Consider the following 25,806-nt stretch of genomic DNA (forward strand, 5'->3'; position numbering starts at 1 on the left):
TCCACAGAGTGCCTAGTTTATCAACTTAAAGGGCCTTTCCTTCCACGCGCACGGCGGCAACGCGTAGATTCAGCTGCGGAGCAAAAACCCGCTGCCTTGATTAATGCAGAGGCCGGCAGAAAGCCAGCCTTGTCACACTGGCCAGGGGAAATAGACCCCAGTCCAGCCACACGTCGCAATTTCATCTAGCCTTCTAGGGCAAGAAACCCCCATTCCTGCTTCGGTACTAGTAGCCATTGAAGCTGCGCGTTGCGGCCACTTATGCAGCTAATGAATAGTCCAAGATATGGCGGCGTAGTTTATTGTTTAGTGCCGATAATGGGACGATACGGCGTACGGAGTAATACACCGTAGGCTGACAGTGTTGGCATCATTTCGGCAGATTCTGCGATCGACCCTGCTGATCGGCATGAGCAAGTCCTTCAACTCAAATGTTCAACGGGCAAAGTCCGAGTCTCCACTGTCCGCATAGAACCATAGCAGCGTTTCGTTTTCGGAAAAGGCACACATCGTGTTTGAGTGTAATATCGTAACCGGGGGTTATCCCTGAGTGTAAGAGCCAACAAGATTAACACGATGTTGATCGTTCAACGCACAGCACGTGCCATCTGCAATCATTGCATTAGCTATGTCTTGATAGAAAGATATCCAGATGTTGCACAAATCGCAGCCGTCGATCCTTCGCCGTATAATCCATTGATTTGGTGATATTTCAAACTGGTGAATTGCGGCCAAAGGTATTGTTTCTACCGTCCATTGTTGTGATCGCTCTCTTCAGTAGCCGCCCGTCGACTTTCATTCTTGATTGTGGTCCATTTGTCTTCACTGCTGAGCAATGACCCCTCGCGCAAGATGTGCTGTGTGGCAAGGAAGGTTCCGGGGGGGTGGTCAGGACAAGTTCACAGTGGTCTCTCTTGGAGCACTAAGACATCTAGGTCATCGCGAATCAAGCGAAGCCGTACCGGCCCGCCTCTCATTGTCGTCAGCGAGACTCTCGACGATCCAGGGGTAAAGCCATTGTCTAACGTCTCTGTTGGAGCACACAATGGAATTGCAAAGCACCTGCCCAGGGAGTAGGCATGGAAGGATAAGAAAGAAATGGTGGCAGGAGCGGAAGAGAAGATTGGGAAAGGACCCAAGTCAGCTGATGTGCGGTTGGACCTGGGCGTCCTGAGGCCGAATATTACTCTATAAGGAGGAGCACACCAGACTCTGGTACACTAAAGGAGCTAGGCAGCTTACGGAGGAACGACGACGACACACGCCACACTAGAGGCAAATGCGCGCATTTCGGCAATTAACCCGTGGAAACCGATTCTGTCGGATCGCGGACTGCTCTGTTGCAGGCACCAGTGGCTGCGTGAGCTGTAACTAGGTATATATACGGAGCATGCGATGTATGTGTAATTTATTAGGGTTGTCGGTATTAGCATTACCGGGGAATCAGGGAGTCTTTGCTGGGCGGAATGCTAGTGAACTTAGTCGATCTTAGAGATTGCCCTTGCAGCCATCGTGCATATTACATACGCCATCGCAGGCCGTACTAAAGTTACTACGCCGCCTCAGCTGCCGCCCTGATTGGCCCGCCGCCTAGATGAATTCTGCACGGTGGGCCCTGACTAGCCGCTTACGGCATGTTCCGTATTCGCACGTAATAGATTTCCATTCCCATTGTGAAGATCGCATGCGAATTTACTTTACCCTCTGGCTTTTATGCTTTTTGCTTTTGCTTTTGCTTTTGCTTTTGCTTTTCCCTCAACACTTTCGCGTAGCTCTCAGATGACAGAGCATTGACGGAATCATCAGACGAAGGAAACCGCGCGGATCGTCGTCCACTGGACAGGACTGGCGAGAGCCATGGTACGCGCTGTGGGAAGAGCAAAAGGGTGGATTAGGCATAAACGGCTGCCCTGCATTGGCTGTGGCTGTTTATCCACCGTGATGACCTAGACCGTTTTGTGTGTTTTTTTTGCGCGCTCTTTTTCAATTTTATTTTTTGCCTCTCTGTGCTTTCCTGAGACACCCCAGCCAATCGCCGCCTGTCGTCGTCAACCCACTGCGCCTATGCCTATTCGAGCGCCTTCGTCTTCTTGTCGATAACCTGTGAATTTGGATGATCCAATAATGGTGGGGTGCAGGGCGGCCCTTTCATCCATCGTTTCGCTTATCTCTGAGTCTGTCCAGGACTTTATCGCTACATTGGCATTATATAATCCGGCCACCTGACCGTCTTTGTCCAGAGGCTTAGCTCTGGTTCTGCCTAACCAGCAGACGCTGCACGCTGGACGCTGAACGCCATACAGCGAGCACTGATTAATACCATGGGTGGGGATCTGGTGGAATACCATAATCGATCGGTGTACGGGAGCCTGCAGGGACCGTACCGCCGGCAGACCGGCTGTGACGAAAATTACCAGTGCATGTAATGTACGGCAGTCCCCCTAGATGTTGTAGATGCCGATAGCTTGGATGTCTATCAACAGTGCAGCTTGGAAGCAGCAGCAGCAAGCAAGACCGGACACGCATACTCCCCGCCAGCTTCGGGCACGTAATAATAACTGTAGGCAGATGGCGACCATCATGCGTCCGTAGGCAGACCGCGAATAGATTACGCATTTCTAGCGCAAAACGCCGTACTGCACGGTGGGGGCGTGCCGGCCGCCGCAGCAGACAGCGACTGCCCTAAAAGCGGAGGGGAAGAACAAAAACGGCCGTTCGTGTCGTCAGGATTCGTCCCAAACAAAGTATACTCTGCACGCAAGCGGCAAGCAACCCCCCCCCCTCCTCCTCCAGAAACGAGAAACTCGTCCTTAAAAAAGATCTAGACCCAAAGTCATTCTCCTGCTGGATACTGTTGCCTTGTACCTAGAGTCAGACTGCAAGACTCTACCTAGCCATTCTTACCTGGCGCGGCAGAGCACCGCGAGCGTCTTTTCGCCTCAGGAAAATTTCCCTATGCCTCGCTCGGATTCCCAGAGGTTTGTCTGCTGACTTTGCCCGTGTTTCTTCAACCTTGCTTTCCGTTCCTGGTCTCCAGCTTCATTTGCCTTTTCCACTCAAATCTGCAACAGCCTGGTAAAGACACACTGACCATGCTCTCCAACACTAGCTCTGACTTCGAGTTGATTGTCCGCCAACAGCCGGAGCGAGCGCGCGTGGCCGGGGGCAAGGAGAAGGGTACGTCTGCTTCTGCTCGGTTTGCCCAGCAGGAAAAAGAGAAAACCGTAATGCTGAATCTTGAGTCTTCACAGAGCGCAAGCCAGTTGATCCGCCACCAGTCATTCAGCTCAAAGTTTCCCAAGAGAACACTTATCTAGCCCAGTGAGTAAACCCCCTTTCCCTCCCTCCCCCAAAAATACTGGCAGCTGCTGCTGTGAGAGGAGCAGGCAGGGCTCACAGTTCGCAGGCATTACCTTCAGAGTCCCTATTATTTTATGTGTTGTAGCTTATACCACGCCACCGAGGATCACCCTGTGCACTCCAGTCAACCCTCCACCGCTTTGGCGGGAACTCTCGTATCTTCACTGCATCGGTTGAAGGACAGTGACAATACTGGTGAGTGATTTTCCTGTTCGAAACTCGGGGTCGAAGCTGGTGAGAAGACTGCTCTTTTGGACGATTTCTGACTCGGTCACTGTTTTTCCCAACCAGATGGAGGATTTTTTGTCTTTGGGGACTTGTCCATCAAGATCGAAGGTGATTTTAGACTACAGTTCACTCTTTTTGAGATGCAAAAGTATGTAAAACGTCTTGCGTGCTCGGACCAGGGCTGACTGGTACACAGGGACAATGTCGTGGCATTAAAGTCAATCATTTCCAACTCCTTTCAAGGTGAGCTTGCTACTGTGCGGTGCAGTGCATCGTCAGCTGGTGATGTGCGCTTATGACAATGACGATAATAATAACGGTGGAAAATCTTGTAGTTATGACGCCAAAGAATTTTCCGGGAATGTCAGAATCCACACATCTTTCGCGGTCGTTTGCAGATCAAGGAGTGAAGCTGAGAATTCGCAAAGAAGCTCGAAATACAATGTGAGTAAAGAACCTCCAAACATCTCACCAGAAAGGGACAGAAAAAACAACCAGCTAAACCAGCTAAACCACAAGCAGGAAACGGGCAGGTGCAAGCAGACATGAAGAATATGCTCCAAGCTTACCGCGCTCCCCTGACCGCACAGCCGTACCGCAAATACTCGGTGGTGGTTTTCCAGGCTATCCTCAACCTAATTATTACACACCTGCGCCCGCTCCTAAGCGTGTTCGCACTTCGATAGATATGGATTCAAGAGCCGTCTTTGAACCGGATGCGCGCTTTGCACCTACTTACCAACCAACCACTATGTACCCGAATCAGCCGGGAGGTTATCAAAATCCAATGGGATTTGCATATACCGGACAACAACAAGTAACAATGCCGGAATACGGCGTTCGACCGCCACAGCAATTAACGAGCACGAACTCGTCATACCCCAACCAGGAGGATCAGATGCTGGCCATGAGATCCTTTGGCGGACCAGGAGGTTACATAAATTCACAGCGATACCCTGCTTGAGTAATGGAAAAGAAAAAAAAAGGGAAAAAAAAATGGATAAACTATTTTTACGAGGAAAGAAAGACATGACGGCGTCATTTTCCATTCTTTTGCTTGAAGCCTTGGATCATTATTACCATCTATTTTATTAGAATGAGGACATTGTACGAGAAGCACTAGAGAGTGCGACTATACCACTCAGACTATTGTACGAGAAGTTTTTACCTAGGTATGTAGTGTTAATGATAGTACCCCCTGCTTTCTGACCAAGTATTTATACCTCCTTCGATCACAATAGCTTGCTTGTATGTGCGAGGTTCTTCGTTGGACATGCTACCAGATTGATAAAATATTTCGTAGATCATCAGTCACAGCTTTCAGCGCTTGTATTTTAGGGCTGCAATAATCAAAATAAAAACAATACAGCTAGCCACACCAGGCAGATCACGAAATATTAATAAAGCAAAATGCATACGGTATGTTTCTTGCATAACTTAACTATTAGCTAACTTATAGCATGCTAGATTAAACGGGTTGTTTGTAAGGGCTCCTTTATCCTAGCAGAATAAACTCTTATATCTAATAAATCAAATTTGTGGAGTATCTAATCCAGTCTAAGCATACAGTGAGAATCCTGATACAATTGATTAGGAACATCTTCAACAAACGGAACCCGAATAGCCTTGATGATAATTTTGTGTCATTAGATCACAAACGCATCACGGAGTTACGCAATCCTTGAAGTCGATATCCTCCGTAGTAGAGCTGAAATTCGGAATATGCTCGAGTAGAGGACACATAAGATGCTAGCACGCCTTATCGCTTTGCATGTTTGTTCCAGCTATTTTCCAACACAACATTTATAAACGACGACAACAAGCTGCTGCTCGAAGCGGCCAATTCTCTAATCATGAGCAGACTTGGTGATTGGTAAATCGAAGGAGTGCATTCACTGCCAATGATATGATAAGCAATGAATTCATGTAAAAGATGATGAGATGCCTTGGGATCTTTCACGCCGCCGGATGGTCGTCACTCAATAGATATGTTGCTGAGGTTGACTACTAACGGCAGAAAAACCACTCCCGGGATTGCGAACTGTGTGGCGCTGACTTGCAGGTCATTCCTAGAGATCCAAAGTGCACCCAATAGGAGGACTTCTAAAATCAGCTTCGATTAAGTCCAAGCTTACCTGACTAGTCCTTCCTAGGCTCATGACATAGGCGCCCAGAACTTGCCAAATTTCCAAGTTCAGGTTGTTGCGCACGTATTTGTGTCGCACACGAGGAACATGGTGTTCACATTCAACAAGGTAGACTATTCGAGATGAAGGGCGACAGCTGCTACTGTCCATCCATGGCAGTTCTCTGATATATTTTGCAGATAGTACTCAGATGAAGTGCTCTAAGATCAAATAACATAATCCCCGCTACCACCAATTCGGTTAGCCTGCCCCCCCAATTCGATAAGCTAAGATAGCTGCCGGAGTCCAACTACAACTACCTACGTATCTTATCGTCAAACAACTCAGGCGCCATTCCTGGAGACACACACACACACACACACACACACACACACACACACACAAAACAGGTACCATGCGCGGAGAATTGCTGATATGATCAGTCTAGGGGAAAGAAAGGTGCACAATGTCCAGTTTTCCATCGCGGAACCAACACCTTCCAACCCTCAGCTGTGAATTCTGCCGACAACGCAAGATCAAATGCGACAAGCTGAACCCATGCACAAACTGCCAAAAAGCCGGCATCAATTGCGAATCAGTCCGTCGCAAGAGACTCCCTCGAGGGCGCCATGCGAACAACAAGCCGGGCGGAACTACGCAAGATCTGAGGGATAAGATCGCCAGATTGGAGGCTCTTGTGAATGTAGCAATAGCCGAGTCTTCTTCTGGTACTAGTATAGTAGGATCTGGGAAAGGAGATGCCAGCACAGCCTCTGCCTTCACGGAAAATGGCTGGACCTTGACTTCGGCGGATAGTCAGAAACCAACGGCGCCATCGCCCGCCGTCAGTGGTTCTACGACGGACAGCAGACCAGTGGCTCCCCAGTTTTGGTCTAATGTGATGACGGAGATTCACGGAGTTCAGGGGATGGTAAGCGAGGACACAGATGACGAGGATGACCGGGTTGAGGAACATGAGAAGCCGTTCCGGACTCCTACTTCTTCTTCCTACTTAATGGGGTTGTCGCTGGGACGGCTGGGTCGTTTGCATTCTCTGTCACTGCGGCCATCCCGCGCGGTCACGGATGCATTATGTGACATATTTCTTAACCATGTTGACCGGATAATCAAGGTGCTACATCGGCCTTCTCTGAAGCAACATTTGCTAGATGGGACGCCCTACCCGACTTGCAAAGACTCCCCCAACGCAGAGAATGCGCTGGACACGGCTGTCTTTTACGCGGCCGTCGCTAGCATGACAGACCGCCAATGCCAGCAACTCTTCCAGTGTGCCAGGATGGACGTGCTGCCGGAATACCAAAGCGCCTGCGAAACCGCTTTGGAGAGAGCGGACTTGATGCGAACAACCGATATTACAGTTTTGCAGGCCTTTGTGCTGTATCTGGTATATCCTCCCTGCCGGTAGTAGATTATGACACGTAGCTGTTATTTATTTTTTTTAAACTAATCGACAAGTATAGGTTGCAACCCGAGCTCATGATAAATCGCGTGCTGTATGGACTTTACTGGCTACAGCAGTTCGCATCGCTCAAGCGCTTAACCTCCATGTTGAATCTCTCCATCCAACGGAAACATTCTTCGACCGGCAGATGCGCAAACGGCTATGGCTTACAATATGTGTCCTGGATGTACAAACAAGCATTGACCCAGATTCACTGCCACTGATTCCTCTTGAAATGACGCAGATTGCGCTGCCGCGCAATGTAAACGACACGGACTTTGATATCTCTTACAAAGGCCACGATTTACCAGAGCGCCAGGAAGTGACAGACATGACTTTCCCACTTGTGATTTACAGTCTACAAGCGTTTGGACGACGGTTGTATTACACAGAGCCACAGCAATGGTCCGCGCATGAGGAACTAGTGGCCTCTTTTCATAACATAACCTCACAACTCACCAAGTATTGCAACCCAGACGATAGTAACTATTCATGGTTTGTCCATTATGGGACACAGTCGCTGGAAGCAGCGGCGCGATTGCATATCTTCAGACGATTCGCGTCCATGAGAGACAACATGCCATCATTCAATCAAGAGCGTCCATCTATTCTCGCACTATGCGCCAAAGTCATTGAAAACGCACCTCGTATACAGAATGACGAACGAGGTGAGGGATTCAGATGGTATGTTACACCACAATGGCCTACAGTAGTTGTTGCCATCAGAGAGTGCTACATCTCTACCGACCCAACTCTTGTCATGCAAGTGTGGCCATTGATTGAAGATGTCTTCGAGCACTATAAGAAAGCACATGCCGACCCCAATGGAAGGGCAAAGACAAGAATGATAAGGAAATTGATGGAGAGAACGAGAGAAAGAGTCAATGCTCTCATTCAGTCAACTTCTGTCGACAGTCAAAATATAGTCCCAACTCTAGATTTTGGGTCTCTACCTCAAGAGCCTGGAGAACCTCTAGATGACACTACAATGGCCAACATTGAGAAGCAATCTTTCGACCCGATGGATCCCTCATGGGCCGTTGGATGGGATGATTTGATCAATGAATTGTCTTACGGGGCTTTTCCTAGCGGCGAATTCGGCGACTGGAAACTGGCCGACAACTTGTTTGGTTAGGATAATGTTATATTCTTTTCGCTGAGAATTGCAAACTCGATATATATCTCGAAATATTTATAGAAGGAAGTTAAAAAAGAAAAAGGAAAAAGAGAGAGGAGAAAATGCGTATTTAGACTTCGCGAAAAGTGAGTGAGTCTAATTACTCGCGGCAAACTTCGAAATCTCGCGCAACTTCTTGCCATATATCCAGAACAAAAACGGGGATGGAAGTCCTAGAACGACGCTCGCAAACCCCAACACACTGTTTCCCCATCCATAATGCAAGGCGTTGTACATTGCAGGAGCAAATAGCGGAATCCCAAAGGCTGCCAGACTCCGCACGAATCCCACGGCAGCTAGACAGCTGGCTGCATTGACGGTATAGCTGTCGATAACGTACACTTGCATACATTGCATGCATGTGATTGTTCCGAAGGCGAAGAAGAAAATTCCAATATTGGGTACAATCCAGTGCGTATGAGCCTGCACACTCCATCCATACCAGAACAAGCCAACAGCATTACAGGCTGAGCCGACAAACATGGCTGGAACACGGAACTCTGGCTCGCCCTTGTTGTTATTACGAGCTTTCAAGCGACGGTATATGGTGTCGTTGACCAGAGCAATGATCTGTGCGCCGACGGAAAAGCCGATGCCGAGGGAGATATAATTTAGGCCAGCAATACCGATACTTTCGCCGTATACTCCTGTCCAAACATCCGGATATGTAGATATGAGAAGGTACATGGTCCCGAAGATAAACGCCATGTACACGGCGACAACGAGGACGATGGGCTGTGTGACTAGGAAGAAAAAGGGCCGCTTGCAAGCCGTTTGCAGTCTCCTGACAAAGGGTTCTGCCTGCTGAGGAGTGTCGGTCTTGACACCATGTCGCTTCATTAGAACAGGTGCGAAAGTCTCGCGCAGGAAAATAAAGCCAAGCACCTCGCTAATGCCTGCGACGATACTTGTCGCATAAAACACCCATCGCCATGTCGTCCGCTCAGCAATAAAACCGCCTACAATCGGTCCGACGACAGGTCCCAGCAACGGGCCTAGACTGTACATACCGACAGCTCTTCCGCGTTCTTCTGGAGCCCATAGGTCACTTTTTTTTTTTTCACCTCTCTCCATTAGCATGCACTGCATGCTAATATGTATCACAAGGGGGTACTATGGATAACCTACCCTAGAACACCACCTCCAACCACCATTGGAGCACTTCCACCTAGGCCTGCCAACAAACGAAAGCAATACATTTCGGCCTTGTTTGTCACAAAACCACATGCCAGATTCCACACTATGTAGAACATATTACAGACCAGCAAGACGCGCGCCCGTCCAACGGTTTCAGAGATAGGAGCGGTAACCAGCGGCCCAAACGCGAAGGCGAGCATGAATATGGTCAGGGTTAGTTGTATTTCGACGGTGTTTGTGATGCGCAAGTCGCTGGCTAGTTTGCTCATCGCTGGCGCGACCATGGATGAAGAGATGGGCGAGATGAGTGCAAAGCTGGAGACGACAAGCGTGATGTTCCATTTTTGACGTCTCGGCCATGTTCTGGGATCAGTTGGTGAAACGGGAGGCTGCTGTGCTTTCTTAGTGTGGTTCTGATTGTTGGGAGTGGAAGCTTGAACTCACGGTGGTCTCGGCTGAAGTGCTGGACTGGTCTTCAGGATCTGACGGTTTTTCAGTCGACGGATGTGGTGGTTGATTCTGTGCCATTGTTTCTAGTCTTAATGCTAGATGTAACAATATGCGTGAATACACGTGGACAGTAGTATAGCGACTCAAAAATTGAAAAGATATCACATATTTATATCATGTATCTACCACAGTTCCACCCCTGGCTTAAACTCCGTCTAACACCCACCTCAAAATCCTACGTCCAGAAGAGATGGGGCCGACTCTCATAAAGATTACTAAATCGGATACTACAAAGTTAAAACAGGATCAATTCAGAATGCAACAGCTTAACAAGTATTCGAAAAGAGGAGAAAAATAAAAAAAAAGTGGGCAAGCAGAGACCGGCGACGGGTTTTAAGACAGCTCAAAACCCGTGAGTTAGGGCTAGGGTTGTTGACGACATCAGGATGTATCATGAGATTGCACATAGTAAGTAGAAGACAGGAATAATGGATAATGAAGGTACAAAGCTATTGTGACGTCTGCCTGGCGAATAAAGAAAGCCATTGCCCAGTGAATAGCATGAAACAAACAAACACGCAAGTGACCTGCCAGAATTGCAGGCTTTGCAAGTCGCCCACCGCCCTCTTTCATCTCGTCCATCTCCTTTCAATCCTTCGTGTTTCATCTCTGAGCGGTTCAGATTTCTTCCTGTCCGCCAGAAACGAAACATTCCTAGTCCTACATGCGTAGCTCTTCTACACAGCTCAGCCAGCCCATAGCCTCGATGGAGTATCCTTACCCTCACAGTCTCGAGCTGAGGACAGAATGGAACGGAGACACTGCAAGTCCTGCGACTATCCGCGTCATTTTGCAGGTGCAAGCCAGACCGCACTCATCTCTGACGATACTCAAAAACATCGACGATTTGGGCTTGACTGAAAGTGATTTATTTGACTGCAAAACTAGCTATATTGGCCTGGAAGCACCAGATAATAGCTCTGACGATGATATGAAAGACGACCATGACAGCCCTCCTTCCCTCGACCAGGGACAACCAAATGAGGGTGCGCACGATAGCCCCGAAAACGCGAGTAGGATCAGTCAACTACTCCAAAGTCAGAAAAACGACAGCACATCGCAGGAACTTTGCAGTGATGATGGACAGTCTGACGGGCAGACAACAATAAAAGCCCCAAATAATAACGATGCCGCATCCTTAAGAAGCCTTGCGACCACGCCAAGACCAAGCAAAATCCCCATCCGCAAGTTCGACCTTGACGGAGCGTCCGATGGGCCCGACCCCTCCGAACCCTGGTCAGCAAAGGATGGAGATGCAGACACGGTTCATAAAGACTCGACCTACAGCGACCTTGATCTCGACTTACCGCCCAGTCCAACGCCGTCTTCGCAGGATTTGTTCCCTTGGACATCGACAAAGGACATCGTCAGCCGTATGGAGGAGAGCGAGAGTGATTCGTCTCTTTTGGCAGGAGATGCCTACATTCGTCGTAACGATGGGAACCTAGTGTTCTACGTTTCCAGCCAGGGAAAAGAGGGCCTTTACAGGGTTGAGGTCATTTCCCATCAGTTTCTGAACCAGAACTTGGAGGGCTGGTATATGCTGGATCTGTCTGATATTATCGTTGCATGTCCGAATGTTCCTGGAAAGTTCGTTTTGGATATACCGCTGGACAGGTCTTTTGAGCACAAAATTAGTGGTCTTGATGATGTCCAGGAGTCGGATGGTTGCTTTCAGTCTTCTTTTGACCCGCGGGAGAGACCCTTTGTTTTCTTTCAGATTCGTGAGCGGGAGTCTGAGAATAACGGGGTTCAGGATGTACAAACGAAAGTCTATCAGACGCATCTAGCTGACGAAGAAGCTGATGCAGGTGATCAGGGTGATATAGACGAACCAGAGAACGGAATCAAGTCCACCGCGGAACAAGTGGAAACAAAAGGGGCGCCTCCCAGAAAAAGCTCATCATGTCCGGCTAGACGCTCTTCTCCAGAAAACGCTCTCCGAGAACAATTCCTCTTCATCCTGCAGTGGCTCCTACCGGCCGTCTTTCTCTCCACCGTGTTCATCTGCGCACTCATCGGCGGGCCTCCCGAAGCCATCGCCACGCCTAGTAACACATTTCGCACCGTCGGAAGGTATGCAAACCATATTCGTGCTAGACTTGAAACGCATGTGAATACGTCGCAGCACTATATCAACGATCAGGATCCCAATCATTCAGAGACAACACCAGTTCCAACCATTGTGCTAGATGAGCTGCAACTAGACGATATTGATATTGGCGAAGATACCTCTCCGCAACAAGACGAGAACGACACTCTAGAGTCAGACATGTGTTTCCTTCCCTGGGCAGGACCGATAGATTACTACGGCCCGGTGTGCGCTTCGGGGCTTATCTTTGCGGACAAACCACTAACCTCCAAAGAGATGCCCCCAAGTCGTAGAGATGGCTCATCCAAAGCACTTTCTCGAGGCGCATTCATCTCCTCCTTTGCAGTGGAGGTATTCCGTCACGTCGCCTGCTCGACCTCGGTTGCGTGCACGATGGCACAAGTCAGTGACTACAAGGATCCGACATGGGAGGTGTTTGAGCGATACTACTGCGGCGAGAACGGGAGATGGCGGCCGACTACGATTCGGGATCGAGTGGATTATTTGTTGGGTTGGACGCCGCCTGAGTGTTGGGAGGATTGAAAGTACCAGTGGCCTTTTTTTCAATTTTTTTTTTTTTTCATTTTCTTTCCTCTTTCAAGGTTGATCGCAGAGTGAATACATTTAAAAACTCTTTATTGGTAAATCCACGTAGCATCGTAATCCGTTCTGTCCAGATAGACTAATTGAAAAGAAAGGGAGACTAGGCAATCTTAAACGCAGCCAGGCGAGCCTTGACAGCACCCTGGGATTCCTCTCCGCCACCAACATCACGCAACAAGCCCGAGGCAACATCATAGATAACACCATGTACCTTCAAGCCGCGCTGCTCAATAGCGTCAATCACGACGCCCTTTTCCTTAAGCTTGCTGATGCCATCGAGCACGTTGAGCTCGGCCAATTTGACAATAGCGTGGGCGGGCTCCAGGGCCTGCAGAGCCTCGAGATTCTCTTGCCTCAGCTTCCGCAGCGGCAGCAGCCAGGTATCCAGGATGCCGAGTTTGGAGTTGCCCAGGGCAGCATTCACGCCTCCGCAGGCGGTGTGGCCGCACAGCACGATGTGGTTGACTTTGAGCACGCCGACGGCAAAGTCAATGACGCACGAAGAGCTGAGGTCGGCTTCGTGCACGATGTTGGCGATGTTGCGGTGCACAAAGACATCGCCGGGATTCAGGCCCAGGAGCGATGTCTCCGGGCAGCGCGAGTCGGAGCAGCCGATCCAGAGGATTTGCGGCTTTTGGCCGTGGGCGAGCTCGGGGAAGCGCTCGGGGTATGCGGGCGCCCAGTTTTCCTTGTTGTACTGGAGGCCCGTTTCAAGTTTGTTGCTGTTGTCTGCTGCAGAGGAGTGGCAGGCACGGGGGTTAGAATGGTTCAAAGCAGATGGGATTTGATTCACGGCACGCCCCGTCAACAAGCACGGCCGTCGAAGCAGAGTCCTGATGGACGCCATAGACATAGACCGTGCTGTTGGGAGTTTGTTTTCTTTTTTTTTTGCGAGGAAGCGGAAAGATGGCGGCAGCGGAGAGAAGGAAGAACGGAAGAAAGGAAGGAAGGGAAGAAGACTGTTGGGGCACAGGGAAGGAAGGAGTGGGCCAAGGAGTCAAAACGAGAGAGAGGGAAGGAACGCACCTGCCATGATGGACGGATTAACCTCGACCAGAAAAGAAAGCGAGAAAGCGATGAGGAGTGAACAGAGTCAAGGTCAACCTGCGAGAAGCACTTCGCTTGTGTCCGCTGTCCGCGCCGTACCGGATGCGACAACACGACATGCGATGGATGCAGCGTCCATCAAGCAATCCCGAGGCTAGCCAACTAAGCCGCCCGGTCAGAGTGGCCTGCATTGGCCAATCACCGTTGGATCGCGGGACCCTGGAATTGGTTGAAGGCACTAAGTTACATATATTGAGCGGCCCCGCCGGTTCGCGCTACCTTGAAAGGAGATGGAATGAGAGGACTACATGGATATGTATATGTACAGTCAATCTTGGTGGTCAACACCGACAAAAAAGAAGAAGGGCAAAAAAAAAGAAAAAGAGGAGGTGCTCCGCTGAAATGCACCACAACATAACGACTGTCACCGCTTCTTCCGTCTCAAGATGGACGAGAACCGGCGCCATCCCCGTGACTTGGTCTTCGGGTCTTCGTCCTGCGTCTGAAGGTCCGCCGGCGCATCACGTGCAGCAGCAGCAGGAGCAGACTCCGCCTCGACGCTGGTCCATTTCAGGTCGCGGCGGTCAGCCGACGTCAGGCTCTTACTGCGCCGAATGTTGCATATTCCCTTCTGCGGCTCTGTCACAATCTCGCGCCCAAACTCCGACTGCGTGCTGCGACGGTTAACCGTTCTCTGACGACTGAAGGAATTCAGACGCGACGGACGACCCGACGCCGACGATCCTGCCGTCGACCCGGTCTCTACTACAACTGCATCGCCGTCGGCACTCAGGTACGTGGATGATCTCGCCCGCGGCGACAGCGTGCTTGCATTCGGCACTTCGCCACTGAGCAGACTTTTGGACGCCCACCCTTCCATAAAGGCCACCCAGATGCCCGTCATGACTATTACTTTGCGCAGGTCTTCGTCCGTGTGGACGAGACCGGCCGATTTCACGGAAGAAGACGCGGTGGATGGCGAGGCCGGAGGGGACTGCTCGTCGCCGGAGTATGCCGCAGGGTAAGAGAATTGGTCAAACACGGTAAGCCCTTTTCGGGTCATGGATGCGATGACAGGATGCTGGCGTGTGTTGGGGTTGATGACGCTGAATGTAAATCGGCTGGCACTCATTGACGACACCGAGGAGCCTGACGCTTGTCTGACCGGTTTCTTGTCGCGTGCCACCCATCGAACTTTGCGGGGGGGCGAAGAACCCCCTTGGGAAACGAGTTCATACGAGCCGTTTGGGAGAGCGATGCCTTCCCAATACACCCCGGAACTGAAAGCCACCTCGAATTTGGATTTCCGCGGGGAATCGTCCGACCCGCATTGGCAAATGGTGGCAATGACTTCCCGTTGCTCCACGCAGGATTCGTCCGAGGATACACTGCGGTCATCGCTGGTGGCTAGCGTCTGTTGTTGCTCATACATGTCACTAGTCACAACGACCATGTCCTTTGCCCCAAAGGCACGTGTCGTCCCATACGGCTTGGGCAGTTTGCAAATCAGTCTGGTTGGCACGTCGGCAGGAAGGACATCGAATTTGGGGAAGGGTCGCGACGATCGATTGATTTCGTGTAGTTGGAGAAGCAATTTCAATCTCAATTTCAGCCGCCGGCGGTTCGCAACGGGGTGAGCAAAGTGTAAAACGGTTTTGGGGCGACTCGATGCTCGTTGCCGTCGCAGAGCACGTCTCTTTGCTTCTTCATCGTCATCTTCTCTCTCCTCCTCTTCATCCTCTTCTTCGCTCGACGATGGATCGGCTGTGCTGCTGTGGATTGGTGTGAGAACAGGCGGAGTTGAATGGCGGAAGTTCAGGCTGGGCAGGAGGCCTGTTGCCGGCTGGGAGACTCGCAACATGGATTCCTTCGCCAGGGAGAAATCACACCGATCCGACAAGGTGGCGATCATGGGAGAGAAACCATCCACAGAGGACTATCTTCGAACAAACATGATATTTCCTCTCTCTGAGGCTCTTGTGTCTCCTTCGTACCCCGCGAGTGGAGAATCAATACTAATAACTGCTGGTACAGGCGTCAGCTCGGGAAGATTCGAACCTTTTCTTTTTCCGACCAGACAGGCAGATTGAAAAATAGCAAGCGAGATACGCCCGCAGCCCACCAACTATTGGCAGCAGCAGCTCGTTCTGCAGGCGCGCGCCCGAACCTTACTCGAGAGCTGAACTTACCAGCGGAGATTCTGCACAAGACTGTGTTGATGCTATATGTAGTCGAGGATATAGTATAGAGGAATATATAAGATATCGTAGGGCGTCCAGGACATAAGATAGATATGTGTATATATGTGTATATATAAATATAAAAAGGAAAAATCTCTTGTCCCAGCTGGCCTTGCAACGCCGACAACTTTAAGTTGACTAAAGCTCGGCGGAGTGAAACCGTGTATGGTATCGCCGTATCGGTATTTCCGCTGTGGAGTCAGCCCAGATCCAGGAACCTAACTAAGTTGGCTAAACGAATCCCATTATTCCAATATGACGGGTATGATTATAGACAGGGTGATATGGTCGGCCAGGGCCATTGTGTCGAACAAAGCATCTGTCTGTTTTCTGTATATCTGTCTCCTCTGGACAATGAACAATGCATAACCTCTTCTCATCCCAGCCTGGATGGATGTTATACAGGCGGTCCGGTGATCCACTGCTGATCAGTAAGCAAAAGGGCGTTAACTAGGGCTATGCACCGATTGGCCGACGCCAGGATTTGCTTCATTAAATTATGAAATAATGCACGACGGAGCCGGAGTCGATCAGTGCCGTGGTCGGGCTTCGGGTGCTACAACCTAACTCTGTGGCTAAGCTAATGGATGATCCGTCCACTAACGTAGTCCACTCTCCGTGCTATGATTTGTATAGTGTACGGAGGAGACGGATTGGAGACGGACTTGACCAAAGAAAAAAAAAACAACACTGCTGACTCAGTACTGAACGCGTCATGGAAGCACTGATTCAGCCGGCAGCGGAAGTCTTGGCGCCAAACTCTCAGCGTTACGCACGAAACAACGCAGACTTCCGGCCGAAACTAGCCTGTTGCGACGAATATTGCGAGCCTTTTACAGCATGCGAAATGCGAATACGAAGCTAAGCTCACGTGGTTGTATTTTATTACGCTACGCTCAGGATTACGCTTTGCTTAGCTCACCGCCCCCCTAGTTAGCTAACTGTAGGGAATAGGGACTGAAAAGGACGGGACTCCTTTTCTGCTCCCCGTCGTGATGATAATGGGCGAGGCAATCGACAGTAAACATGAATATATTCTCCGCCATCCGACCAGAGCCCTGGCGGCGCTCTCCGTGGCCTGGAAAATCGCCCTGTTCGCGACTGTCGCTAATTGCCCCGGCCTCGGCTACGACACCTCCACCACCCTGTTGATCCCGCCTGCCACCGCTCTTTCGACACCGTCGTCTGCCGTCTGGAATTGGATTCGATGGGATGCCATCTATTTCGTTCGCGTGGCTGAGAGGGGCTACCTGTTTGAGCAGGAATGGGCTTGGGGGTATGGATACACGCGCTTGCTGAGCCATGTTAGCTCTGGTATGTACAAGAACCTCCCCAAGCCAAGGATATATACATGTATGTACGTGTACGCGTGACGCCCATTCAGTTGGTTAGCTGACGGCTGCGTTTACAAGCTTTCGTGCAATCCGGCCCCGTCTCTATCTCGGCCATCGCAATCTGCGGTGTAGTCCTCTCCCATGTGGCGCATTTTCTGTCCGTGTTGGTCCTTCACGCCCTCACAAAATCCTTGTTCGGATACGACACCCAGTCCCAAAGGGCCTTCTGTCTGATCTCCGCCGCCCTCCATGTCATCTCCCCCGCAGGCGCTTTCCTCTCTGCCCCGTACGGCGAATCGATATTCTCCCTCCTGAATCTGACCGGCTTCTATCTCTACTCGTCGGCGCTCATTTCTGAAAGTGCTGGGAGGCGAGGACGGCGTGATACTCATTTCTTGCTGGCGGGCATTGCCTTTGCTGTGGCGACCACAGTTCGCGGCAATGGCATCTTGAGCGGCTGTTTGTTTGCGTACGACGCCATCCAAGGAGCGCTCCAACTTCTCCGTCAGGGGATTTCTGTAGATTTGATTCGCCGTACTGGCTTTGTCGTCCTGGGTGGAATGACGGTTGCGTTGGGCTCGATCATACCCCAATTTATCGCCTTCACTGAGTACTGTGGAGGTTCGACCCGTCGGCCGTGGTGCGAACAACTTTTGCCCAGCATCTATGGCTGGGTCCAGGCCCATTACTGGTAAGTATCTTCTTCTACTTCTACATGTCGGCTATTAGTGAAATCCTAGCTGACACGTACAAGGAACGTTGGGTTTTTGAAATACTGGACCGTATCCAATTTGCCGCTCTTCATTCTCGCCGCCCCGATGCTCGTGATCATGCTCTACTCGTCGTTCGTAACACCGACGGGACGTATCGGACCATATCCCCCATCCCGCGTCATCGATCACGTGCATGTCACCCAGTCTGCACTGGCTCGCCTCGCCATTGCACAGGGCATTCTGGCGTTCATGGCACTGACGACCTTCCACGTCCAGATCATCAATCGCATCGCATCTGGTTATCCCCTGTGGTATTGGTGTCTGTCCAGCTTGGCGCTGGAACACTCCAAGTCGTCGGGCAGTCGGACGTTCGCGGTGGCGGTTCAAGGAATGGCCATGTACGCGCTGATCCAGGCGGTTCTCTTTGGTTCTTTTCTTCCTCCCGCATAGAAACGCGTATACTAGGAGTAGTTTATTAGCAATCAAACAAGCAAGCAAGCGGGTTGGTGCCTAATTGGAGTTAACTGAAACTGGAGCCCGCAAGGACCCATGCGCAGTTAGCGTTTAAGTCTGTTCGTGGCCTAAAGGCTAAGGCAGCGCGTTCTGCGCCGCATGAGCCACCACGCTAGGCCGCATGGGTCAGCTTCCTCACCGGCGCGCGCTGAGCAAGCAGGACGCAGTCGACCGTTGGAGAGCGAGAGAATTAGTTCGATTCTGCTGCTCTGTAGCCAGAAACAAGAAGAAGCATTGCCCTGCTGCCGGCTTATGGCGCGGCGTCGAGCATAGAACAAAAGCGCGGCCGGCGAATCTGTGACCTTAGCATTATGTCATCTCTGGCGGGTCGGGTTCAGACTGTTTAGTTAGTTAGACTTAACTAGACTAGTTAACTAACTAGTCCTACTCCGTATTATGTACTCTCCTCCTCCACCTCCTCCACCATCCTGCCTCAAAAACATATACCTCCATCTCGTTAACTATCGGCCTAATAATCTCCTTATTAATCACCTTTTTAATTCTCGCGTTATTCTTCCACCTTCTTCCCGGCCCATTCTTACTTTGTCCTTCCTTCCCAGCTGGGACGCCGCTGCGAGAAGGCGAAGGCCTGTGCCACTCGTACGCATCACACAGGAATTCATCTCATCGTGCTCATATAAGAAGCCTTGATCATCTACGCGATCACCTCGCTGCCCGTCCTGTCTCCCGTATTCTTATACCATTTAGCAGATGCCGGCACGGTTGAAGCTATCCCAGCATCATCTTACACTCCTCCACCAGTCTCATCGGGAAGTCGATCTTCCCGCGAGACACTTCGCTGGAGAACGAGTAGGTCCAGAATTGATCCAGTGTTTACTCCTGACAGTCTACAAGCAGTCAGTTCACCCGTGCTAATCATATATCCCTCACACTGCATAGGACGAAGATCCCTTTGATTTGCTATCTCTCAAGTCTTTGATAAAACCGAAAAGTCGTCCGTCGATAAACGAATGCTACCATGGACAGACACAATGCAGACCGAATAGCCTCCATCTTAACGTCTGAAAACTTCCACAATGCCCATGGGATATCAAGGGCTACATCGCCCGGCGGCGAGCCTGTCGAAGCAAATGGTACAAAGAAGGCCAGAGTCCGACCACGTACATACCCATATTTCAGCTACCTGCCATACGAGACAGAAGATGACAGCCAACGAGAGCATAATCTACACGAAATCTTGAACTGCTTGTACGTGGCCGTCAAGGCTGGCGACTTCAGTCCCGGCGCTGTCCACTGGACCCGTGAACTGAGAGGTTGGCTCTCGCTCAAGTTTGACCCCACGAGGGAGGAACGCATAAAGCTCGTGAGGCTCTACTATGAATTATCGCTTGCTCCCGGCATAGACCCGAATGTCGCCGAACGGTTCGCGAGCATGTTCATGCTTCTTACAAAGTAGGCTAATTCCTCTGTCCCTTGGATTTATGTATGCTTTTGACTGACACCGGTAATTAAGACGGAAGCATTATCTTCGACCCGTGAAGGATTTGGTACTAGACTGGAAGCCTCTGTACAAAGAACTGAAGACCTTCGTCTTGCCGACCGAATCTGGCTTGATCCATTCGACAAACTTGAAGCGCAATATCAAGACTCTTACCAAGCTGTGTGCGTTTTCGCAGCTGTACTTCGACCCTTGCGAAGTACCTGCGATGCTGGAAGAATTTCTCCCGCACTACACCACTTCGTTCTCAGAGGGTGCCTTTGTCGTCGTGGGATTAATGAACCTATTGCTCCCTACCTCTCCCGCACCGGAGTCTCGAGAGGATCTGCGGCCACAGAAATATCTCCCCACCTACTTCCATCTATGGTCCCTTGTCAATCGATCCAAGACATTTGACATGAACTTTTTGGACCTTCTATCTCGACTAGCACGCGATTCCTTGCCTGCAGCCCATATTCCTTTCTCAGAATATGGCCTCTTTACAAAAGAACAGTCCTCTCTCATATTTACAGCCATTCTTAGACTGCTCGAAATCCCCGTCGGGCAAGCTACCTCTCCGTATAGTGCTCTTGTCGATATATCTTCTGGCCTGGGGATCATGCTTGACCGTGATTCACGAAAACATCCTGTCGCCCATCACATAGCCCGTTGGATTGTGATGTCTTTGTCTCCCGCGTGCTTGGATGCGCCAGATTCCATCCTCCATCAACTTGAGGGCCTCATTCAGGCTGTCGAGACATTTTTCCACCCTTCTAATTCAGGCGCTTGGACGAAAACATTGGCCCAGCTAGTCTACTACCTCGCTGACTTCTTTATCATGCGGTGGAATCGCGAACACAACGGGGAGATGGAAGTGCCACCCGAAAGGAAGTTGAACGAGCCTTTGAGAAAACGGTTTGTTCTATGTCTACGTGACGTGATCTTCATGGGCATCTACGCCAAGAGTGGTACCGCCATGAACTTTTCTCTGTCTACGTTACAAAGCCTTGCGTACCTTGAACCTCAACTCATCCTGCCCGGCGCCTTGCAGAGAATCTACCCGTCTATGCAGGGCTTGGTCGAGGTGCATCGAACTACCTCGTCCTTGAGATCCCTCCAGACCCTATCCAGAATCATCGTCCGTACCAAAGGTTTCCGTTGCCATATGACAACCTTGCTAGGACTTGCTCTGCCGGGCATAGATGCGAACGACCTGGAGAAGTCGATGCACGCTCTGTCTTTCATTCAGTCTGTCTGTTATAATATCCCTCTAGAAGACCTAACGAAAGGACGAGACGATGTCAACTGCAGCATGTTAGCAATGCAATGGATCACGGGCGAGGTCGAGAGAATGGAGGTAGAAGGAGCCAATGTCCAACTCAACTACGACACTGATTTGAGCGATGAGACCGAGGAAATGATTCTCCGATCCTCCACCACCGGCTTTGGCGAGTTTTTGATCTCTTTCTTGGGACGAGTATTTACCCTTCTTGAGAATCTTCCTGATGCATCCCGCGTGAAAACCGGCTCTCCCGAAGAGAACGTGGTCAACACCCTCCCCGCTACACTCATGCCATTATTATCATCACTATCACCAGAACTCTATGATATGGCTCTGCAAAAGGTCGCTGACTTTGTTTCAAACCATGTCATACACCAAGCCAGAGATGCAATGGCGTTTATCTGCAATGCTATCTGTAAGGTAAACCCTGAAAAGGCTCTGAAACGTTTCGTGCCTCTCTTGGTGCAGGCGATCCGTTCTGAGATCGATGAGAACGGCGCAGCTTCTACGCGGACAACGGGTACAGAGGTATTGCCTAGAGACAGAGCTCTCGTCTGGAACGTGAGTATGCTGAGTATGTGCGTGGTCCATGTTGGCAGTGCAGTTCTCAACCATAAGCAAGAACTTCTGGACATCGCCATCTACATGCAAGAAAAGTGCAAAGGCATTCCAACCATTCACGTGTCCAATTTCATTCACCATCTCCTTCTTAATCTTACTGTCACGTACACCTTGGATTACGGTCTTTTTGAGCGCGAGGATGTCAAAGACGGTATCAAAATTGAGCACTGGGGCTATCGTCCCGATCCGCGCAATTTGAATATCAATTGGCACATACCCAATCGAGCAGAAATTGAGTTTGCCGTGGCCCTTTTCCAGAGCCAAGCAGATAACGCTCTATCCCAGCTTACTGCCCTGACTGATGGGACATCTAGTGTAAAGCGAGATGGAAGTGGGAAGGAGTGGTCCGATGAAGTGACCAGGAAGCTTGTTTTGTTACGACTCATCCTTTCCGGTATATCTGTGCTTTTTGATTCAAAGGCAGCTTCCACAGCGGGCGACGATGGTAGTGACGTGGAGATGACTGAAGCCAATGGACACACTTTGGAAGGTGATAATCAAGACGAGAGTGGCGATTCTTCTCTAGACAGTTCCGACGAAGAGACCGTACGGGAGACATTCACCTATCCCACAGGATACTCTTTGACTGAAGACGATCCCTTGTACAAAACCATTCATGAAATCAGACAAAAGGCTGGCTATGTGCTTCATGACGTCCATTGCTTCCTCACAGAAAAGCAAGAGGATGACGTTCCTTGCTTTGGGGCCTTGTACACCGCTTACAGATCCTGGTTCATCGATGTTGGTATCGAGAGATCAGCTCACGTGTTAGATCGGGTCACACGTCTTCTTGCTGCCGACATCCATCCGTACAAGGTGAGCGGTGTCCGCAAGGACTACCCACGGCCACTTCTCGTCAGAAGAGCGAATGTATATCATTTACAGCGTCTGCGACATAATGCGGCTCCACGGCCAAGATCGAAGCTCGATGAAAAGCTGTTTCTTGATTTGGCTGAATCTAGTGTTTCACTTTACACTGACATTCGGCGAAACGCACAAAACGCCGGTGAATCTGCTCTTAAATCCGTCTGGGGCTCTCGGCTAGTGGTTATACCTCCTTTGCTCAAAGCCTTGCAAAAGGCCATCAAGGAGAACGACCACGCGCGGATAAAGGGCGCGTTGCACTCTCTGCTATATGGTAGTCTAGCTAAACCCGCAGGGCGCCATTGGAAGTATACTCCAGCTCTTATCAGAGCGTTTATTGACGCTAGTAGCGTCGACAAGCCATCTGTGCAGAAACTGTGTTCAGGAGCTGTGTATCAGATCATGGAGTACGGACGTCCTCTGGAGAGGATGGCTGTCCTCAACGAAGACATTGTCAACTCCATAGCGCCGACGAAGGATGTTGAGAGTACGATTGAACAAAGGCGCAAGTCGATCAGCAAAAAGCGTGTTAGGATTGAAAATAGAAAAGCAGAACTTGCCGAAGAACTTGTAGAGTTGGCGCGAACTTCGCATTGGAAGATCGCTAGTCGAGCTGCCAGCATTGTGGTTAGCATGGGCCTGCGGTTCGATTACATCGCAAGCGAAAAGTTGGTCGATTTAGTCACTACGGGATCTGTCGATACGCATCCTGGTCTTCGGGGAATGTATTCACAGGCCTTGATCGCTCTCTTTACTATGATTGATGTGCGCGCCATTTGCAGTCATACCTACGAGAACTATATTCTGGGAGAGCAACATTTCCCAGCAAGGATTCAAGTTGCTACCAAACAATACGAAAAGGGATGGACAAAGGAATACTTATCTAGCTTTGCGGATCCCGAAGCGGAGTACTACATTGATCATGACTTCCCGGGATGGCTTGTCTGGTCAAGCCAGATGCCCGCGTATAAGGCTGATATCAAAAAAGATATCGAGTACGACGACGTAGAGTGGAAAATCCGCAGTCATATGGGCAAGCTTTTTGACCGTCAATGGTTCCGCAGCTTTTTCTCCTACCTCAAGCAGGAGCCTCGCGATGTGGCTGCCGACAAATTCCGCATGGCGTGCGCTATGATGTTGCTCTATGTCTTTGAGTTGATGATTAGAGACGGACTCACTGCGGCTACATTTGATGAGATCAAAGAGGAAATCGCATTAGTCTTTGAAGATGGAAGCGATAAACACCAACACAGAGCAACAGCCGAGATTCTTGGTGCATTGATTAGCGCCGTAACAGACTCAGATGTTAAAAAGAGAAGTCTTGTTTGGGAGTATGCTTTCCCCATGGTTCGGAAGATCCTTGAAGACGGGCTTACACCAGAGAATTCTGGCTACTGGACAACCTTCCTCCACATGATACTTCAGTGCAGAGATCCTCGTCGTGCATGGCCTTTGGTTGACTGGCTGGCATCCTTCAGGTTGGATATGTCATCCAATGCAGCCTTTAAAGAGAGCTCTAAAATCAGTTTACTGCATCAGTGTATCATCGATGCAGGCTGGCATTTCCAGCTCGAGAAACCTATTGTTGAAGATTTTGTTGCTCACTTAGACCACCCTTACAAGGGAGTCCGCGAGGCTATGGGCCATACACTGGGGTCTATTTTCCGCACCAGACATCACGAATCACACGCCGACGTTGATAGTCTGATTAAAGCTCAGAATTCTTCATCGTCTATTGGGACCTATCCTTATAGTCCAACAGAAGATTTCACCAAGATGACCAATAACATTTTCGAGAAACTCGGAGTGTGGCGACAAGAACGACAACCAGGCCAGCAGACTCCGTCGTCGTACACATCTGGTAGCAAGACGGTACTGCTCTGGCTTGACTCGACTCTATCTTCTCATGAATGTACGCAGTTGGTGCCATTTTTCGCAACGGTTTTCACGGAGGAGTTGCTTCACATGATGGACGTCAAGGAAGACCCCGAACTTCAGTCTCTTGCATATCACGTTTTCCGGCACCTCCCCAATATCCCTTATCCAGCCGAGAGCGAGTCGGCGTTCATCCAAACCCTAGTTAACATTGGACAACATGCGACATCCTGGCATCAACGGCTTCGTGTGATGATCAACATGCAGATCATCTACTTCCGTCGCTTGTTCCTACTGTCAGCAACTGACCGCGACAAGCTATTCGAGTGTATTGCCAATATGCTTCAAGACAGCCAGCTCGAGGTGCGTGTAGGCGCCTCGGCGACTCTATCTGGCATGATAAGATGCTCCCCAGTTGCGCTGCGGGAGGCATTTGTGAAAAAGTTCCAGGAACGATTCACCAAAACCTTGATCGAAAACCCTCTGCCCAAGAAACCCAGAAACCACCTTGGCCGATCATCAGCTACATCTAGTCGAACCAGCACACCTACCCCGGAACATACAAGACTCATCATCGTTCGACACGCCGCCGTACTAGGCCTCGGCGCTTTGGTGCAAGCATTCCCCTATGCAAGCCCGCCACCGCTCTGGATGCCCGATGCTCTGACCACGCTTAGCACCAAGGCTGCGCATGATCCTGGTGTCGTCGGCCAGAGTGTGAAGAGTATAATTAGTGAGTTCAAAAAGACTAGACAAGATACTTGGCATATTGATCAAAAGGTATGTTTTTTTTTATCTCTCATCTTTAGAGTAAACTATGCTAACATGATTACTATCCAGTCATTCACACCAGATCAACTTGAAGATCTGGCTGGTGTTTTGTGGAAGAGCTATTTTGCTTGATTAAGTTTCTCTCTTTCTACTCTTTTGGTTGTCTAGAAAAGTGATTTTATCCCTTATCCCTGACCACTATTATTATTTTTATAATCACTATTGCTACTGCATATTAGTATCAGTATCAGGATTAGTATTAGTATTACAACCGTGGTGAAAACAAGTATGAATGAGATGTATGAGATAATATAATACATGCGTTTACACACTCTAAGCAGGATAGAAAATTCCTATCTCAATCATCGTTTAATATCTAGGTAATTGAAAAATCGATACAACGGACGGAAGAC

At 49.9% G+C, this 25,806-nt stretch overlaps 8 protein-coding genes across 8 annotated transcripts; 5 read left to right on the top strand and 3 right to left on the bottom strand.

Moving 5' to 3' along the window:
* Positions 1-3,092: 3,092 nt before the first annotated feature.
* UA08_04717 (hypothetical protein) lies at positions 3,093-4,552 on the top strand (the record flags this gene model as incomplete). Its single annotated transcript, XM_020267018.1, has 7 exons — positions 3,093-3,177; positions 3,252-3,321; positions 3,446-3,555; positions 3,652-3,736; positions 3,785-3,831; positions 3,924-4,032; positions 4,111-4,552. The coding sequence occupies 7 exons, from the start codon at positions 3,093-3,095 to the stop codon at positions 4,550-4,552; spliced, it is 948 nt and encodes a 315-aa protein (XP_020119942.1).
* A 1,628-nt stretch (positions 4,553-6,180) lies between these two features.
* On the top strand, positions 6,181-8,311 carry UA08_04718 (hypothetical protein; the record flags this gene model as incomplete). Its single annotated transcript, XM_020267019.1, has 2 exons — positions 6,181-7,119; positions 7,196-8,311. The coding sequence occupies 2 exons, from the start codon at positions 6,181-6,183 to the stop codon at positions 8,309-8,311; spliced, it is 2,055 nt and encodes a 684-aa protein (XP_020119941.1).
* Positions 8,312-8,449: 138 nt separating this feature from the next.
* Positions 8,450-10,018, bottom strand: UA08_04719 (hypothetical protein; the record flags this gene model as incomplete). The annotated part of the gene is made up of 3 exons (XM_020267020.1): positions 8,450-9,401; positions 9,482-9,882; positions 9,935-10,018. The coding sequence occupies 3 exons, from the start codon at positions 10,016-10,018 to the stop codon at positions 8,450-8,452; spliced, it is 1,437 nt and encodes a 478-aa protein (XP_020119944.1).
* Positions 10,019-10,664: 646 nt separating this feature from the next.
* On the top strand, positions 10,665-12,635 carry UA08_04720 (hypothetical protein; the record flags this gene model as incomplete). The annotated part of the gene is made up of 1 exon (XM_020267021.1): positions 10,665-12,635. One exon carries the CDS (start codon positions 10,665-10,667, stop codon positions 12,633-12,635), a length of 1,971 nt encoding a protein of 656 aa, XP_020119943.1.
* A 160-nt stretch (positions 12,636-12,795) lies between these two features.
* UA08_04721 (hypothetical protein) lies at positions 12,796-13,728 on the bottom strand (the record flags this gene model as incomplete). Its single annotated transcript, XM_020267022.1, has 2 exons — positions 12,796-13,556; positions 13,722-13,728. 2 exons carry the CDS (start codon positions 13,726-13,728, stop codon positions 12,796-12,798), a joined length of 768 nt encoding a protein of 255 aa, XP_020119946.1.
* Positions 13,729-14,166: 438 nt separating this feature from the next.
* Positions 14,167-15,654, bottom strand: UA08_04722 (hypothetical protein; the record flags this gene model as incomplete). Its single annotated transcript, XM_020267023.1, has 1 exon — positions 14,167-15,654. The coding sequence occupies one exon, from the start codon at positions 15,652-15,654 to the stop codon at positions 14,167-14,169; it is 1,488 nt and encodes a 495-aa protein (XP_020119945.1).
* Positions 15,655-16,983: 1,329 nt separating this feature from the next.
* UA08_04723 (GPI mannosyltransferase 2) lies at positions 16,984-18,479 on the top strand (the record flags this gene model as incomplete). Its single annotated transcript, XM_020267024.1, has 3 exons — positions 16,984-17,296; positions 17,395-18,007; positions 18,071-18,479. The coding sequence occupies 3 exons, from the start codon at positions 16,984-16,986 to the stop codon at positions 18,477-18,479; spliced, it is 1,335 nt and encodes a 444-aa protein (XP_020119948.1).
* A 1,042-nt stretch (positions 18,480-19,521) lies between these two features.
* Positions 19,522-25,525, top strand: UA08_04724 (hypothetical protein; the record flags this gene model as incomplete). Its single annotated transcript, XM_020267025.1, has 3 exons — positions 19,522-19,955; positions 20,017-25,402; positions 25,463-25,525. 3 exons carry the CDS (start codon positions 19,522-19,524, stop codon positions 25,523-25,525), a joined length of 5,883 nt encoding a protein of 1,960 aa, XP_020119947.1.
* Between the last annotated feature and the right edge of the window lie 281 nt (positions 25,526-25,806).

Source organism: Talaromyces atroroseus (assembly GCF_001907595.1).
Source record: "Talaromyces atroroseus strain IBT 11181 chromosome Unknown scaffold_5, whole genome shotgun sequence".
Classification (NCBI taxonomy): Eukaryota; Fungi; Ascomycota; class Eurotiomycetes; order Eurotiales; family Trichocomaceae; genus Talaromyces; species Talaromyces atroroseus.